This window comes from Galeopterus variegatus, unplaced genomic scaffold (genome assembly GCF_000696425.1).
Source record: "Galeopterus variegatus unplaced genomic scaffold, G_variegatus-3.0.2 Scaffold410, whole genome shotgun sequence".
Classification (NCBI taxonomy): domain Eukaryota; kingdom Metazoa; phylum Chordata; class Mammalia; order Dermoptera; family Cynocephalidae; genus Galeopterus; species Galeopterus variegatus.
In genome coordinates, this window is record NW_007726521.1 from 643507 (window position 1) to 662093 (window position 18587).

The window sequence follows — 18587 nt, forward strand, 5'->3', positions numbered from 1 at the left end:
CTTTTGTAAAATGAGCTTCACTATGAATCTGCACTGAAGTGATGGCGTGAATGTAGCAGTCTGCCAGTCCTGCAGGCAGGGCTGTAAAAGGGCAGATCTGGGTTCCCTGGTGGACTTGTATGAGGATACTTTCCCAAGTCCGTGGAAAAATAGAATGAAAAGATAAATATGAATGTTTCCATGAACTTTCGGACGTGCCCTTGGATCACAGTGTGCTTCCCTGTAAGCAATAGTGGTGGCTTACTCAAGAATTGCTTTAGGGTTTGGAAGAAGCTATCACTGTCCTGTACTAGAAAAGAAGAAAATCTAGATTACTATCCGGAGTCTAGTTCATTTTTAGGCCTCCGATAGACAGAGGGAGATCAAAGAGGCTTCCTCTGTACATACGCCGTGGACATGGTTCTAAAGCTGATTACTCCAGTATTAATTTTACTCTTGTATCTTTACAGGGAAGCTTTATGGTGATGTTCCTTTTATAGAAGAAAGACACAGACATCGGTATGAGGTATGGCTTTCACATTAAATCACAGTGGAATATGGATGCTCAGTGTGAGGAACCCCAGTGATTATAAGCAAGCCCTCTGGAAAAGGTGTCAGCCCCATGGTGTCTGTAGTGCTCAGGGAGGGCGTGCCAGATTCCCACAGTCTCCCACTTCCAGAGGAGGGGGGTGGCAGTGGGAAGACTGCTCTTCCTGGCTTTCCAAAGGCAGAATCTCTAAGTATCTGCACGTGGAGCCTATCAGCATTCTTTGTCGCTCTAACTCCTGTCTCCTAGACCAAGATAAAGTCGTCATTCCTTATCCTTAGCCCCTGCCCTTTATTTTGCCAGGTTTGCGAAAAGGAGACTTGAATCTTCTGAAAGGGAACCAAGTGTTTTTCGAAATAGGGGTGCATCCTGGGGTATCATGTGGTAGACTCTTGGTTTGGGAACCCTTTTGGAAGTTTACATTGAGCTTGAGGCTTAGTGTCACATGATTAAGAGAAGTTCATTGTTGAGAATGCCACCTGAGAAGTGTAGGTTTCCGGAAATGAAGATCGCCTATGCCAAGATTAATGAGTGCAGCAATTATGATGCTTTTGGCTACAAAGAACAGAAATTCCTGCTTGTTATTCACTCAAACCATCCTAAACAATAAGGACATTTGTTCTCTCAGGTAACAGGTAGTCCAGGATGGCACAGGCTCCAGGCATGGCACAGTCAGGCTTCCTGCTGTCTCTGTGATTCTCTTGGCCTCACCCTGGTCTGTGTGTCTGCATTGCCCTCAGGCTGTCCCCCATAGTTGCCAGATAGCTGCAAGCAGCAGCTGAGATGACATGCGTCTCTTCCAGACAGGGCATTTTTCTTCAGTCTGATTGGATCAACTTGGATTACTTGCCCACCTGTGAACTAGTAACCATTTCCAGGGCAATGCTGAATGTCAGTGGGCTTAAACCTGGGGTTCTTGCAACATTCGTCTGCCAAAAAGGATGGGTTTATTATATTTGTCTTTAAACCAATTAGGAACAGCTTCTGAAGTGGGACAGATTGAGTCCCATGGGCATGTGGGGGTGGTATGGATACCAGAACAAGCCCAGGGCTCTGTTTTGAAGAAGGACCCAGGAATATCAATGCTGGGTAGGTTACGAACAGTGTCACTATGATGAAGGAACATAATTTGTTGAGTGTAGACCATCTTTGGTCTTATTTCCACTGGCAACTGGCCCAACTGGTGGTGTAAAAACTATTCAGCTGTTTTTCCTAAGTGGTGATGAGAAGGTATGAAAACTGCTGTGCACACAATAGTGTGGCCATTCATTCATTGCACCTCTTGTGCATCTGGTATGTACTGGAGACGGAAGGGGGAAAGAGAAATGGTCTCCCTCCTGTGCGGAAGCTTACATTCTAATTGGAGAGGACACAAAATAAGATAACTTAATAATTACAGATTAAATCATGTATTGGATAAGGGAATTATATTTAGACTATCTAAAGAACTCTTTTTAAAAAAAATTTTATTGAATCATAATTGATTATACATATTTTGGGGGTTCAATGTTGATCAAATCAATATTACTTGCATATATATTGTTACAAATTATACTTATTCTTTATGCCCCTTGTCCAATCTCTCCCCACCCCCCTATCCCTCCCCCACCTAATTACCCTAGATTTCTTCTCTCCTTCTGAAAGAGTAATGGTTACTCTGTTGATCTGTTGCCTAGATGATCTGTCCAATGCTGAGAGGTGTGATCAGGTCCCCCAATATCATTGTAGAGCAGATGCTTCTCTGTCACTCTGGAATGGGCTGTGTGGAGAAAGACATTCTCTTCTTTTCTTTGGTCTCTGCTGGTGACTCCCCTTGTGTCAGTGCACTCCAGGGGTTGGCGGACCATATGTGTGGTGATTGTGGTGTCTAGCCGCTTTTGCGGCAGCAATGGTTATTGTAGTGGCTGTGGTGGGCCACACACATGGAACTGATGTTTTTGGCATGCTCCTTGGTGCTGTCGGTGTGCGGGAGTATAGTCCCTGGCTCTATGCTTCAGGACCCTGCGTGGGCCCTGAGGCACTGGCAGTGTGCCTGGTTGTTGGGGGGGGGTCTGGTCCCTGCCTCTATTCCTCAGGTCCCTGGGTGGGCCTGGAGGTGCTGGTGGTGTGCCTGGGCCAGAACTAATTTTTTGCCCTTTGCTTACTTCTAAAATGGGGGAACTTCCTGTGAGGACCAGTACTTGAGCTGTGTGGTTTAGCTAAGTTGCTGCTTTGCTGCTGATTCCCTAGGGAAAGCTTTTTGTGTAGCTCAGGTTTTAGTGGCTGACTTTATAGGTACTTCCAGCTCTCTGGATACCTGGTGTACTTGGGTTGTATAGAAACTCTGATCTGGGCCTGAGTTTTATCATCAAACTACACACCATGCAATTCTATATTCCTGACCAGTCTCCTCTGAGTGGTTCTATGCTGATTGGGAGGCAGATCAGCTGTACTTGTTGTGCCTCAGTGTTTCCCCAGTGGGCCCATCTCCCCCACTGCCTGTGCTGCAAACATTTCCCATGGGATGGGTCATGTGCCAGTCGTCCCTTGTGATGACTCACTGGCCTCTGAGTGGCTCCTTTTTTTCAGTTGTCCTGGCTCCTCACTCCTATGTGGGTCCATGGGAACCGTATTAGTGGTTCTGTTGGCCTGGGGGCCACTAAGGCCCTCTTCTCCCCTGCTGCCTCCAAGCAACTCCATCTGAAGGGCACAGCTGTGGCTTTTGCCAGTGCTTGCTCCATGCACTCAGCAGCTCTAGCCTTAAAGCGGCCGTGGCACAAAATGGTTGGAGCAGTTCTTTCTCTCATCGTGGCTTCTCCTGCCTTCATGCACTCTGTAGGTCTCTCCTCCTCTTTCCCTGAGCTCTTGCGGCCCCAGCTTGGCTGTTGCTATTTTATAGTTGTAAATTGGTTGATTTGTGGGAGAGAGTGATTCTGGAAACTGTCTATTCCGCCATCTTGACTGGAAGCCTAAAGAACTCTTATACCTCAATAGTGAATAGTGGCAAAGGATCTGAATAGACATTTCTCCAAAGAAATATACAGATGGCCAATAGGCACATGAAAAGATGGTCAACATCATTAGTCATTGGGGAAATGCAAATCAAACCACAATAAGATTCCACTTCACACCCACTAGGATGGCTATAATCAAAAGACAGACAATAACACAAGTTGGTGAGGATATGGCATAATTAGAGCCTTCCTGTGCTGCTGGTGGGAATGCCATACAGTGCAGCCACTTTGGCAAATCATCTAGAAGTTTCTCAAAAGCTCAAACATGGAGTTACCATATGACCCAGCAATTTCACTTGTAGGTATATTCCCAAGAGTAATGAAAACATATGTCCACACTAAAACTTGTATATGAATGATCATAGCAGCATTATTCGTAATAGTCAAAAAAGTAGAAGCAAATGTTTACCAACTGATGAACGGATAAGCAAAATGTGGTATATCCATAGGATGGAATATTATTTAGCCACAAAAAGGTATGAAGTACTGATCCATGCTACAACGTAGATAAACTTTGAAAACATTATGCTAAGTAAAAGAAGCCAGTCACCAAAAACCACATATGGTATGATTCTATTAATATGAAATGGCCAGAATAGGCAAATCTATAGAGACAGAATGTAGATTAGTAGTTGCCAGGGGCTGGGCCTGATAGGGGATGATGGTTAAAGGGTACAGGATTTATTTTTGAGTTGATTGTGGTAATGGTTAAACACCTCTGTGAATATACTAAAAAGCATTAAATTGTATACTTTAATAATGGGTGAATTGTATGGAATATGAATTAGATCTTGATAAAGCTGTTAAAAAAGGAAAAAGTTACATATTTTGAGAACTGGGATAATGTTAAAAAGGTAAAATGAAAGCATGTGGGGTTAAGATGACAAAGGACTGGTGGACCCTGCTTTGATTTTAGATGGAGAAGCACTTTCAGTGAAGGAGAGGCCGAGAAGGAGCCCTCAAGTTTGGGAAAAGGCTAGCGGTGACATGAGTGAGGGACGCGGCCGTGAGCTAGCTCAGCAAGTTGTCGTCCCTAACCAGCATTTTAGTAGAAAAGTTGCTCCAAGCTTCTCTTTAGAACTTTTATGTAACTACATGTAAAGAAAGCACTGGGGTTAGTCACAAGGGAAATAAGATTGTTTGAATCCTCCAGCAGATTTGTGATTTGGGGAGAGAGAGTTAAGTACACGTTACTCAAGAGAAGAAACAAATATGGGGACGGCTATACATAGCTAGTCTCGAGGTTCCGAGTCAGAATATCTGTGTCACTGTCCTACTTTTGAATCTCATCTTTGGGTGATAGAAGGTGGGTCTCTCAGATTTAGGGGCTGTGATTAGCCTTTATATCTCAGGTTCACCATGAGTTTAAAATTAGGCTTTGGGCATTGAATAGAGAAATTAACTGCCAGCTAGAGGATTCCTGAAATGGAAAATCTACCCAGTCAATGAGGAAACTTTCCATAAACTGATATATCTATATGGCACCGTGGCCCAAAGACACTTCATTTCTTGTTTTTCCAGGTGAATTCTAACTTCATCAGCCAATTTGAGCAGAAGAACTTAAAGTTTGTAGGTCACGATGTGGCTGGGGAGAGGATGGAAATCATCGAACTGGCAAGTAAGTGGGCTCTTTGATTTTGAAAAGCTTCGTGGTGAGCTAACATCTTTTTGTGGACCGCAGACTGATTTGAGACCAGTTTGTTTGCTCTCTGTCTTTTCCTTTCTCCTTTGAAGTCTCTAAGCAACTACAAAGTGCATGGAGAAACAGACTGCTTATAGCCCTGATCATTATGGTGCTATTAATCTGAACCCACCGCCTTCTGGGGTTTCTCCTGTGTGCTAGCCTCTAGGTCGGGTGCTCTGGGAAAGCAGACGGCTCTCTGCTGGGGGGCTGTCTGCTTGCTCTCCTGCTTTGAGGAAGGATGGCCAAGTGCCCCCCTCGCTGCTGGCGACTGGGGTTGATGTCTGTGGCGTGAGGGGCCTGGCTCCTCTCCTGCCCGTCCCCACGGCTCCTGCTCCATGGTCAACCTCGGGCCAGTCATTTCACTTCTGAACACTAACTGCTGCACTCAGAGTTCTTTCTAAGACCAAAGAGAACACAGGCAAAAGGATGGGACTGCTATAGAGAAAAAGCACCGAAGAAGTCGTTTGTGGCTGGGCTGGGAGCACAGGTACAAACCTTATATTCATTATTGACGAGACAGAAGGCAGTGTTCTCACTCCCATCTGCAAGGACGTGGCGAGCCCAAGGTCACAGCTGGTCTCAGCCCTTTGTCTTAACGTTCTAGCCCAGGGGTTGGCAAACTACTGCGTGGGGGCCAAATCCAGCCTGAAGTCTGTTTTGTAAAACAGCTCATGAGATAAGAATGGCTTTTATATTTTAAATGCTTAAAAGGAATTTTAAGAAGAATAGTATTTGTGACACTTGAAAATCATAAAAAATTCAAATTTCAGTGTCTATAAATAAAGTTTTATTGGGACACAGTGCAAGGGCAGAAAGGTGTTACCTTTTCCACCCCCATCCATCCTAAGGGTCACAGCCGACACTCCTATGACAAAAGACAAGCATAAATTCTATTTAATTTGAGTTTTACATGACACAGGAGCCTTTAAAAATGAAGACCTGAAGATCCAGGGAAAACTGTCTCTTTTTATACTTAGGTTTGATTGCAAATGAACAGCTGTGTGGAAATGTGATTGGACAAAAGGATATGATCTGATAGTGATAGACTGAGGGGGAGAACCCAGCAAGGCCTGTCTGTTCAGATTGTTCCTGGCCCCTCTGTGCAGCATTCCTTCCTCTGGGTATGGGACAGGACCCTCTGGAATGAGGGTCTTATGACCTACTATGAGGTGAGGTAGGTCAGAGAATTTACGGCCAGCTCTCACGCAGAAAGGTGGGGAAGGTCAGAGTGACCATCTTGCTTCTGAAGCCTTCTCAATCTCCTGCAGTTCATAGTATTCTGGGGTAGTGTTTTCTGAGCCCCAACAGCAGCCACACTCATTTATGTATTATCTGTGGCTGCGTTTTATGTTACACTGGCAGAGATGAGTAGTTGGGAAAGAGACCTTATGACCTGCAGAGCCTAAAATATTTGCTTTACTTGGCCCTTTACAGAAGTGTTGCCAACCCCTGGTGTAGACCCCCATGGATACACTTCATTTAACTAACTCGAAGTTAACATTTCCAGGTGCCTGCTTGTCCTGTTTATCTGGATGTTCTCTTGACACTTCCATCTCAACTTATTTAAAGCTCAATTTACATGCTCTCCACACTAGTTCTTCCTCCTGACTATTTCTGTGAACGTATTGTCCATCTCCTCATCCAGGGTTTCTCCCCCTTCCTACCATTGATGTTTGGAACGGGCTCATTCTTTGTGGTGGGGACTGTCCTGTGCACTGTGGGGTGTTTGGCAGTACCCCTGGCCTAGCCTCTACTCACTAGATGCCAGTAGCATCTCCTTCCCCATCTCCCCACCTCCAGTTGTGACAACCCAAACCATTTCCAGACATTGTCAAATGTCCTTGGGGGCACATTTGCCCCTGGTTGTGAACCACTCTCTTAGACCATCAGCCTTGAAATTGGACTTATTAGCTCTTCTTCCCCTTCATACTCCAACCTGTAATCAGTTGTCAAGTCCTGTAGATTCTGCCTCTGGAAAGAAAGACCATGCTTGGGATTGCATTCCCATCCCTACCACCCTAGTCCTGGTGCATGGTGACTCCGACCCAGACCTGTCCTCTAGTCCTTTCCTGCCTCTAGGCTCTCCCCTCTCCAGTACCTCCTAACAAGGACAAGGCTCTGGCTGTGCAGTGCGGGTGACGCTAATTTATTGGTATGCCACTCTTATTTATTGAATGCTAAGTATGTACAGGATACTCTGAAAATGGTAGCATGATGTTCTAGAACCTACTTTTCAGCCTATATACTTAGGCTCCTGATAAACTGGACTAGTGACTCTTTTTCTAACTTTGCTGCTTTTTTCTCCATCTTAGCCTATGCCACTATTCTCTCCTTCAAATGCCTTGTCTCTGTTTCTTTCCTTTCTGTCTTTAATCTGTTCAAGTACGTAAGGAGTCCTGAGCAGGGAGAGAATTGAAGTCAGACAAGGCTGCTTTGAACATAGTAGCATTTTACCTGGACCCTGAAAGAGGGAAAGCAATGGACATGTAGTGTGCACTCACTAGATGCTTGTCACTAGACCTCTCGCTAGGGACTCTGCATTCCAATGTAACTTAGAAAGCATGCGATGTTATTCTCACCGTACAGAGGAGACTGGTGTGCAGAGAGGCCAAGTAACCTGTGCAGGGCCATCTAGTAGTCACAGGCGGGGCTGGAGCAAACCCAGGTCCTTGCTTCCTTCTGCCACACCCATGTGGGGTTTTATTTTCCTCTTGTTTTCATTGGGCTCTCCATCTAAGATTATCAATCCATGCCTAGAGTTTTGAATTAGAATAGTGAGGATGTATTACCAGGAGTCTTTCTGGATGGGAAATGCCCATCATTTAGAATTAAAGTCTGGATCACTGTTTGGTATTGGAGCCTCTTAAGTCTTTCTAGCATGTAAGAGGGCAGATAATTTCTTGAGCAAATTACTACATATCTGTGGGTTCTGCATCTGCAGATTCAACCAACCGTGGATTGAAAATATTTGGGGAAAAAAAAACAATAAAAAATAACAGTAAAAAATAACGCAAATTTAAAAATGATATAGCATTAACAGCTATTTACATAGCAATAACATTGTATTAGGTATTATAATTAATTTAGAGATGATTTAAAGTATACCAGAGGATGCATGTAGATTATATGCAAATACTACACTTGAGCATAGGAGGATTTTGGTATCCATGGGGTCCTGGGCCCAATCCCTAAAGGATCCCAAGGATGACTGTATTTGTTTACTTTGTTCATGGACTTATTTTCTCATAATTCTCCTGGTTCTCATCACTGCCAGCAAACACAAGTCTCTTTCATCACGAGGATATAGATTCCCATTGACGCTTTCAAATTTCACATGGATTGGAAAGGAAATGAGAGCCACTATAAAACCTTGCAATTTTAAAAAGCTGATTGCAAGGGAATTCATTTTATTAAGGAAAATCCTCCAGAAGATTTTGATCTTAGGTACCCCCTAGAAGCATATCCACGAATCTCTACCATTCCTAAAGGGACCTAATAGGAACAACAAAGTTTGAGATTAGTATAATGTCAGTCAGAATTTGGTTCAAAGCAATTAAGAGCATTATTTTAAAGGCACTTTGTCTGACTGATAGAACAGCATCAAAATAAAAACTTTTTTAGTCTGTCCTCATATGGGCAAAGATGATTTTTTTCGATAGTGACTCAGAGCAACGCTTCAGTCATTGAAATATTCTGTTCCTGGCTATGACATGATCCCTCACTCAGCTTCTGTCTGTAGTGGCACAAAAACACAATTACTGTCTGCTTCTTTCAAAGTCATCCCTAGATGCTATGCTGTAAGATTTATCATGTCTTATATTTAAAGCTACGTTGCTCAGTTTCTTCTCTAAGTGCAGATGACTTCTTTTCTTGAGGGGACACATTCCTGGGAGAAGATGAGTGTCCCTTTAATTCAAGGAGGCTTTTTCTTAGATGTAGAAGATTTCTACACTGGATTTTTCTGAGATCAGAGCTGCCTAATAGAACTTGCTGCAATGATGGAACCATTCTGCCTGTTCAATATGGTTGCCACTAGTCACATGTTGCTAGGGAGCACTTGAAACATGCTCAGTTACTTTTAGTGAATTTAAGTAGCCACATGTGGCTAGTGACTACCATTTTGTATAGCAGAGCTTTAAATGATACCCGTAGGAGTGTAGAAGGAAATTCAATCATCATTTCCTTATTATTGTAGCAGTAGCTTTGGGTCTCCAGTGGTAAGTGATGGGAATTTGTGATTTGAATTCCATAGTAGATTTTTAGATAATTTGATAAAGCATCTCATTGAAAGCTTTAAAGTTATATTTACTTCCTCCTATAAAACTGATTATATTTTATTATCTTCAGTTTGATACCTATAGCAATTAAAATGATTTTTCAAAGTTGGGAATACAGCATACTGATCATGCTCTGTACTATAGTAATTAAGGGGTTAGAGAGTTGCCCAAACTATGTGCTTCCTACTATGGGAATAAACATAGTTTTTTAGCGTTCTGATTGCATGGGAAAGAATTTGGAGTCCTGGAAAATTTCTACTCAGATTTGGAAATGTCCATTTAATTCTCACCATTCCAAAATGGGATTCCAGATACCTGGGAAAAGCTACTTTTCTGTTTCTATTACCTCTAGGAGACTCGAATTGCTCATATAGAGGCTTCTTCCAACCCTCATGAAAAGAGCTTAATTTTCCCCCCAATAATGTCAGTAATATATGCTCATTGTAAAGGTTCACACAATACAGAAAAGCATATGGAAGAAAAAAATAACTTGAACTCTTGCTGCCTCAAGCCATCACCACCATTAATGGGTTGAAAGGCCATCCTTTTATCACACAGAGACTCTTCATTGCAAGGGATAAGTTGGCATAGGCTGAAATATGAGCACCAGTCTGGTTTTATGGATTAATATCCAATGTGAAGCTGTGACTAGAAAAGTAGTTGTCCTTGCTGCATTCCCAGGGACTGGGAATTCCCAGTACACTGGGTCAGCATTGTGTTGGTTTGTCCCAGGAGACCCTTCTCTGGGAGAGGACAAGACCTTGTAGGAAATGGCCTGAAGCCATCTAAGAGAATGAATGACCCAGGGTTATCCTAAAGTCTGAGGGACACCAAGGAAATATAGCAGTCTGAAGTCCATGAAGGACCTTCAGAAGGCTCACTTTAACACTTTCCACAAACAAAAATTTGTGTCTTTTACTGAGTGAGGTGAATTTTGCAATTTGGAATTCTACTCAGAAATGGATCATGAAAGCAACTGACTATGATGATAACAAATTAAATAATCGTCTTACCATTTTATGTTTTCTTATTCAAAGATAAGAAGAACTTGAAAGCAGTTCTCATGTTTGTCTGCTTCAATCGCGTCATGGCTGTTCTCATTTCAGATCATCCCTATTTTGTTGGTGTCCAATTCCATCCCGAGTTTTCTTCTAGGCCGATGAAGCCTTCCCCTCCATACCTGGGGCTGTTACTTGCGGCAACTGGAAATCTGAATGCTTACCTGCTACAGGGATGCAAACTGTCTGCCAGGTAAGGAGCTTACTGCTCCTAGCAATGACCCAAGATACACAGGTATTAACATCTTAGGTTTCTAATATCCTTATAGATTGTTTTTTAAGTCATTCATTTTTTTCTCTTAAACACAATTTTTTTATCTTAATGAAAATAATTGAATCACACCTACAGCAGTAATATGTCAGCAGTCCAAATCCTGCTGCTGATGTTGGGTATTATTTAAGAAACTTTTAATCCTGTCCAATGTGATCATTAACCTTTCTGGAAAATGCAGCTGGCAGTTTTTTGAGGTTTGTCATTAGAATGTGAGGAGAGCCACACAGATACTGCACAGACTATTCACAGACCATTTGGTTTACTTTGAGAACTATTGCTCCAGTTTTGTGTGGCAGAAAAAATGAAATTTCAACAATTCTTTTAAGTATTTTTTATTTTTATGATGAATCTTCTCCTTATCCATGGACGGAGACCAGCTAATTTGGCCATGAGAAGAAAATTCAGAGGAGATGTAGGCCTCTCCATTCACGAGTGCCCTTCCCCTGAGATCTGTCTAGCTAAGTTCACCAGGTCTGCCAGAAGAAGAGGAGGAGTGAAGGAAAGATGCCCAACCACCCAAAAGAACTTCATTATGTTAATAGTGTGATTGCTCAGAAGTTTCTGTACAAAAACAAGTCATTTGAAAGCACCTTGGATGGTTTATTAGTTTCATAGGATTCTCTTCTTCCTGGTTTCTCTTTAAGAAAAGCATATAAAGAAAAAGAAATTTACATAATGTAAATTCACAAATGATTCTGGTCTGAATCAGCACAATGATTTCCCTGTATAACAAAAATCTTTCATCTTTTCTGCACATTACTATTCTTACATTGGTTAAAAAAAATACTTCTTAATGTCTTAGAACTCTCTAGTGGTAGAAAGAGCAATAACTTAAAAATTTTTCTCTCATGCTCCTATAATTCTCCAAAAGCATAACCTTTGTATGTATTTGAGTGATTTAAAAAAAAAATGCCAAATCTGAAATCAATTGCATTGACAATTTGGCTTTGCAGAATAGAGAAAATAATTGGTTCACTGATAATTTACATAAGGAGACTAAGAAAGAAGATATTATTGCTACCAATTTTATATGATAGGCTTTAATGTTTATGAAAGTATTATTTTTATTTTATAAGTAATAGCTGGTTGAAGTTGCAAAAGAAAACATAAAATACTAATTGTAATTCATTTTATTTTAAAACAGAAATGTTCATTTCTGAATTTTTTTCATCATGTAATTATAAGAAGCCAATCTTTGTTCCTTCGAAGTTCTATTTTATGTTCTTGATTATTGTATAGATAGCTTCCCGAAAGGGACCACTTAGGTTAACACCTAAAATACAATTATGGTAATGAGGTCCTAAGCAGGGTAATATCTGTATCTAGCAGATGAGAGCTCATCATTCTAATAGGATTTGCTTTGGCGCTGTACAAACTGTGATGGTGAGACATGTAAATAAAAAACAGAAGGTTATTTTTAGGGATATGATTACTCAAAAATAAAGCTATCCTGGGGCCAGCCCGTGGCTCACTTGGGAGAGTGCGGTGCTGATAACACCAAGGCCCCGGGTTTGGATCCTATATAGAGATGGCCGGTTCGCTCACTGGCTGAGCGTGGTGCTGACAACACCAGGTCAAGGGTTAAGATCCCCTTACTGGTCATCTTTTTAAAAAAAATAAAAATAAAAAAATAAAGCTATCCTGTCTAAATCTGAATGCATTGATAACTAGGTGTTCCCAAATTGTTAAATTATGCTCTTAATTTGTATTTGTTGAAAGACCGTTAGCTTTGTGCCACAGAGTTTTCATCTTACCATAAGTTAATCATAGATAAGAAATTTATAAATTCATAACTTGACTAGAAGTTTTCCTTTGTAAGCATTATAGAGTGGGAGAGGCTGTAAGCCATTAAGCCTTATTTTGCTCAAATAAATGGTTGGGATTAACAGAAAAAAAAAAGATACTTGTCATTTTGAAAAGTGAAGAATGGGATTTTCTTTTGTTGATTCTTCAATTACTATATGTGAATATTTTAAATGTTTATTGGTTTTTGTTTTATGAATAGCCTGTTTATATTCTTTACCCTTTTTTTCCTTTTGCCATGGCATACTATTCCTTACTGACTGGTAAGCTCTTTATATATAAAGGACATTAGTCTTTTGTTAGGTTGCAAATATTTTTTGAAAGTGACTTTGCTTTTCTTCTAAGCTGTTAATGGTAGCTTTTATTCTGCTTAGAGAATTTTAGATAAGGACTTTAAATTTATGTAGTCAAATCTTTTACTTTTAAGGATTCTGCCTTTAGTATAATGCCTAATGTCTTTCCCCATGGAAATATTATGTAAGTAATAACCCATTATGTTTCCCTCTAGCACTTTTATGCTTTCAGTTTTATACTTTAAATCTATAATCTATATGGACTTTATTTTCAGTGAAGTGTGTGAGGTAGTGATCTGACTCCCCCTCTCCTCCGCCAAATTGCTAGTAAGTTGAGTAATTTGGATTTGTTTTAGGGATTTCTATTTTATTCCATTGATGATTTCATCTCTTATACCTGAACCTTTACCACCCTTTTCATTATCATAGCATCATTATAAATTAAGACCTTATCTACCCAGCTCCCATTATTATTAAATTTTTAAATTTATTTTGCTGTTCTTCCAGGTGAACTATACAATGATTTTTATTTATTTATTTATTTATGTATTTATGTATTTTAAAAGGTGACCAGTAAGGGGATCGTAACCCTTGACTTGGTGTTGTCAGCACCACGCTCTCCAAGTGAGCCAACCAGCCACCCCTACATAGGGATCCGAACCCCCGTGGCCTTGGTGTTAATAGTACCACACTCTCCCGAGTGAGCCACAGGCTGGCCCTTATACAATGATTTTTAAGTCAGGTTTGAATAAAAAATTCCTTAGTGATTTTCACTGAAATTTCATTACATTTAAATATTAGTTTGGGGAAAACAACATATATCTGGTTATTGTGGTAACTACCCTACCTAAGTCTATGATATTCTGGCATCTTCTCTCCACATTTAAAGTTATTATAGGGGCTGGCCCATGGCTCACTTGGGAGAGCGTGGTGTTGATAACACGAAGGCCATGGGTTCGGATCCCTATATAGGGATGGCCGGTTCGCTCACTTGGGAGAGCGTGGTGCTGACAACACCAAGTCAAGGGTTAAGAATAAATAAATAAAGTTATTATAGATTGGGGGAGCCCCAGGAGGGTAAAGGGGAACCCCCCAAAATGTTATCATATACAATATTCTTGGATGAGAAGCAGTAAGGATAAGTTTTCCCCAAACTAATATTTAAATGTAATGAAATTTCAGTGAAAATCCTAACAAAGGGGATCCTAGCAAACAACCCTCGCAGTATTGCAGTTGAGGGCTGCCCGGATTTGTGCATGGAGCATATGTATGTGCTTGTGTTACACAAGCCTGCTTATTAGTGGCATTACCTGCTAGGAGAAGACCCAGCTGTCTAGCATTTCCTTTACCCATGTGTTCATATGGGAACAGCTTTACATATTTTTCATGTCAGGTGTCTTACTGAATTAACGATCACTCCTTGCAATCTCAAACCAGTGCACTGGCTTTCCAACTATGCCTGCAGAGCCGGAGTCTGGGATGCCATGAGGAGTAGGCTGAGGGGGCTCCCGGCTCTTTCCTTCTTCCCTTGAGCAGCTCCACTGTATCTGGCTCATGTGCCATGATTCTGCATAAGAGATTTCATATGAAGAAGAGCTTCCTGTGATCTGAGGCTACACGGCTTACATAGCAGATTAGGAATTCCAATGTGGTCCAATGTCGAAGGGTCCCTGTGACCCTTCGCAGCCACTGTATAGTCTCCATTATTTCAGGTTCTCCCTTGTGAAAGGAGGGTGACAGTGGAGCAAGTCAGATGGCTACAAGAAATGATTCGCTCATAACTATCTGGCTGTTTGCAAGTATCAAGTAATAATATATGCATGTTGTCTGGTGTGTGTGGATTGCCTGCTTGTGTGCTGGATGGCCTGCTGATTCCTGCATGGAGGCTGGTGGTCTCTAGGTAAAGCTCTCTGGCAGTTTCTGAGCAAAGTGACTGCTTGCTAGCAACTCCTGAGTAAAGTACAACAGTATATGTTGGAGAGAAGGAAAGACCTCTTCACAAAACTCTGATGCTGGTATTGGAATTACAGCTGACTAGTAGGCATCCATGGTAGCGAGCAAATTCCTATTTATCAACCACAAACTGATGCATTCCTTGGGGGCAGCCAGCATCTTATTTGTCTTTGTCTCCCTGGCTTTCTAACATACAGGGGTTGCTTATTACCCATGAAAGTAATAAATGCAGGTAGCAGGGGAGAATGGGTATAGTCTAGTCTAATCCTGACACCTTGCAAGGGGCTTTCCAATTAAGAATGGTGACTATGAGTTATTCCAGTGACAGACACCAGGATTCCAGAGGCATTTTGCAATTTAACTCCGCTCTGCCCAGCTCTATGGGATTAGTGAGCTTTGAAAAGCAAATGAGTACTTTGATGGCCAGGCTCTAATGTACATTGACTTGGGGTTGTATTTCTGTCAAATAAGATTACTGCTCGTAATCAACCCCAAACAAATGTGACAAGGAATATGGACACTAGAACAATGACTTCTTTCTCAGAAGTTTGCTCTGATGATATTCAACTGTATGGCACACACACAGCCAATGTCTTTAAAGCAAGGAGTGTAAACATCCCTGGCTTTGAGTAAGTACACCTGAGCTGTAACCACTGCATCCTGTGCAGTAGAGAACATTTATCTTTCAGTGCCTGGAAAGTTGCAATAATAATAATATTCTGGGATTTAGAGCAGCTGGTGAGCTAAATTTTCAGCTACTCCATTATCAACAGAAGGACAATCAGTTATGAGGACCAATTCCACTTGGTTTTAAACTTGTTGTGGTCTGTTCAAGGGCATAATAGTTTTAAGGTAGTACTTTTTAGGTTTTTAAATTTATTTATTTATTTATTAAATTGACATATACATATTTATGGGTACAGAGTAATATTTTGATACTTATTTTTTAGGTTTTTATGAGCTACTCAAAGTACTACAAAATCAAACCTAAAAGTCTTGTTTTGGGGGTACCCCAAGACCCCCCACATATTCAGTGATTCACTAGAAGGAATCAGAATATAGTTGTACTCACAGTGAATATTTATTACAGTGATACAGTAACATGCACAGTGGGATCAGTAAGGGAAAGGATGTAAGTGGGGTCTGGAGAAATCCAGCTGCAGGTTTCCTACACTCGCTCTCTCCTGTGATGTAGAACTCCCCCCTTCCAGCAACGGAAATGCAACAGCACATGTGTGAGCCTGTTTGAGACTCAGACTTGAGGGGTTTTACTGGCCTGGTCACATAGGCACTCTCTGCTTAGCACGTATCAAAATTCCAGACTCCCAGAACGAAAGCAGTGGCTCACCATAAATCACATTGTTTGTACAAACAGCCTCAGTCCCGTGAAATGACCTTATCAGTTAGTAACAGATCACACATCCCAAAAGCCTTGTTCTCAGACACCAGCCAAGGACCAACCCTGCAGGCAGGCTAAAAACCCTGCAGGCAGCCCCTTCTAAAAACAGCAGCTTCAGGTCTATTAACTCTTTTTTGCACAAGTCTAATAAACTATTTTTAGAGTAAATAAATCCTCTGGAAGACCTGTGTGCTTGCAAGTCTTATGGGAAAATGTGGTCCATGAAATGCATCATTGTAATTCTTTGCTGATTATCTCTCCTCTGGTTTCTAAACATAATTTGTCCCATGTATAAAAGGTAACCACAAATTTGTATGATCCTGCTGACGTATAGTGTAATTAAATGAGATTGCTTCATGTAATTGTAAGAAAAAAATTTTAGGAGACTTATTACGCTAAATAGAATACACAAAGGTGCCTGTAATTGTGGGTTCTTTATTATCTAGAAACAAAGGACACAATCTCTGTCCAGAATACCGTTTTTAAGCAACAAAAGGGATTGCAGTGTAAAGTTCATAGGTTATTTTTCAGCACATGTGTGTCTGTGGCTGCCCTGCAAGGCTCTTCGGAGCAATCACTGTACACCAAGTTTTGGACAACTTCCAGCTTTTGTAATGCTGGCATTTACCATGCACGTTTGTCAGGACACAGTAAAACTCTGTTGCTTAGATAGTGCTCGTTCTATGTCAGAAAGCAAGAGCTTCAATGGGGTTCAGTCTGTAGTTCACAGAAATGCAGCACTGTGGGGAAACATGTTTTTGAAGTATAGAACCCGAATCTTAAGATATTTAAGTAGCATTTTAGTCTACGTTTAGGAGCTTAGATTCCATGTCTCCACCCAACATTTAATATCTATTGTGCAGAGAAATCATCATTTTGTAGCAAAACAGGAGGCAGGGTGGTGCAAAAACAACAGGAGGGAAGGTGCTCAGTGATTTTGCTGTATTTGCTTGACTGTTTAAGACCAAACCCAGAAGTTTAAATTACTTCATAATGACAGGGTCCTTAAAGGAAGTACATTCCTGGAGCCAGTTTCTTCCATTTCCTGATGCCTTCGTGTGCTCCTAGGATCTAAGTCCATTCTCTCCTTTGCACTTACCCTTCCCTCTATGCTTTTATCTTTGAATCCTGGCAGCAGTCAGGGAGAGAAGGATCCCTTTTTATTCACCATTGTCTCTGGCCTCTCTTTCGACTATTGGGGTTTTCCTTCTAAGTAACATGCTGGCTTCCAGCCTGGAAAGATTTTGTTTTCTGTTGACTTCTATATGGATGTAGCATTATAGAAAATTTGGGGAAAAAAAAGTACCCATAAACCCACTCGCCTAACATAGTCACTGTGCTCATTTCTGAATATTTCCTTTCAGTCTTTATTCTATACCTACATTTGACTCTTTTTGTGGTTGTAATCATAACAGTGAGTATATATGTATATCCCCCCAACTCTTTTATTTTGAAAACTTTCAAACCTGCAGAAAAAAATGAAAGAATAGTACAGTGAACACTTGTGTACCCTTTGCCTAGATTCATCAATTGTTGCTATTTTACCACATTTGTTTCCCCAATCCCCTCGGTGTATAGAGACTTATTTCTGAGCCACTTATAAGGAAATTCCAAACATTATAGTATTTCACAGCTAAGTACCTTACGATGCATTTCCTAAAGTTAAAGACATTTACTAGTATAACTGCAATATCATCACACCTAGGAAAATTAACATTAATTCAATGACATTATCTGATATCCAGTCTGTATTTAAATTTCTCCATTTAACCTCAAATAGCTTTTTAACTTTTTTTAAAATAAAAAAAATTTAATCAGTGAGCCATTCAAAGTTTATTTGGTATGTTTCCTTAGTATCTTTTAATCTAGATCAATCACCTTGTCATTTTTAAGTTTTTATAACATTGACTTTCATAGAGAGTCCAGGACAATTGCCTTGTAGAAATAACCAGAATCTGCAGTCATCTGATTGTTTTCTCATGATTAGAATCAGGTTAAAATGTTTAAAAAATAGTTCATTAGGAGGCACCTAAGACCAGGTGGTCCCACTGTGGGTGATGCTAAGTGCATCACCTGGTTAAGGTAGTGACTGTTTGGAGACCTCCTTTGCAAAGGAATGTTTTTCTCCATTTTGGTTTCTAAAATACCATCCCCCACTGAAATGAACTAGGGCTCCTGGAAGAAATAGTTGATTCCAGGGCTGGGGCAGGGAAGGTACAAGATGAGCCTGGAACATCTTGCTGTATTTAAAGCAAGGGATGGTTAAAAATGAATGGGGTATGTGTTTTACAAGGTCAAAGAAGCCAGCTTGAAAGGGCTCCTCTTGG

At 40.9% G+C, this 18587-nt stretch overlaps 1 protein-coding gene and 1 pseudogene across 1 annotated transcript in view; both read left to right on the plus strand.

Moving 5' to 3' along the window:
* Window positions 1-18587, plus strand: part of CTPS2 (CTP synthase 2) — a 105091-nt gene that overhangs the window by 77468 nt on the left and 9036 nt on the right. Inside the window, exons 15-17 of the mRNA XM_008568448.1 lie at window positions 450-505; window positions 5041-5137; window positions 10587-10731. Coding sequence (XP_008566670.1) covers window positions 450-505; window positions 5041-5137; window positions 10587-10731 — 298 coding nt within the window. The remainder of the gene's footprint in view (window positions 1-449; window positions 506-5040; window positions 5138-10586; window positions 10732-18587) is intronic.
* On the plus strand, window positions 11114-11322 carry LOC103587053 (annotated as a pseudogene).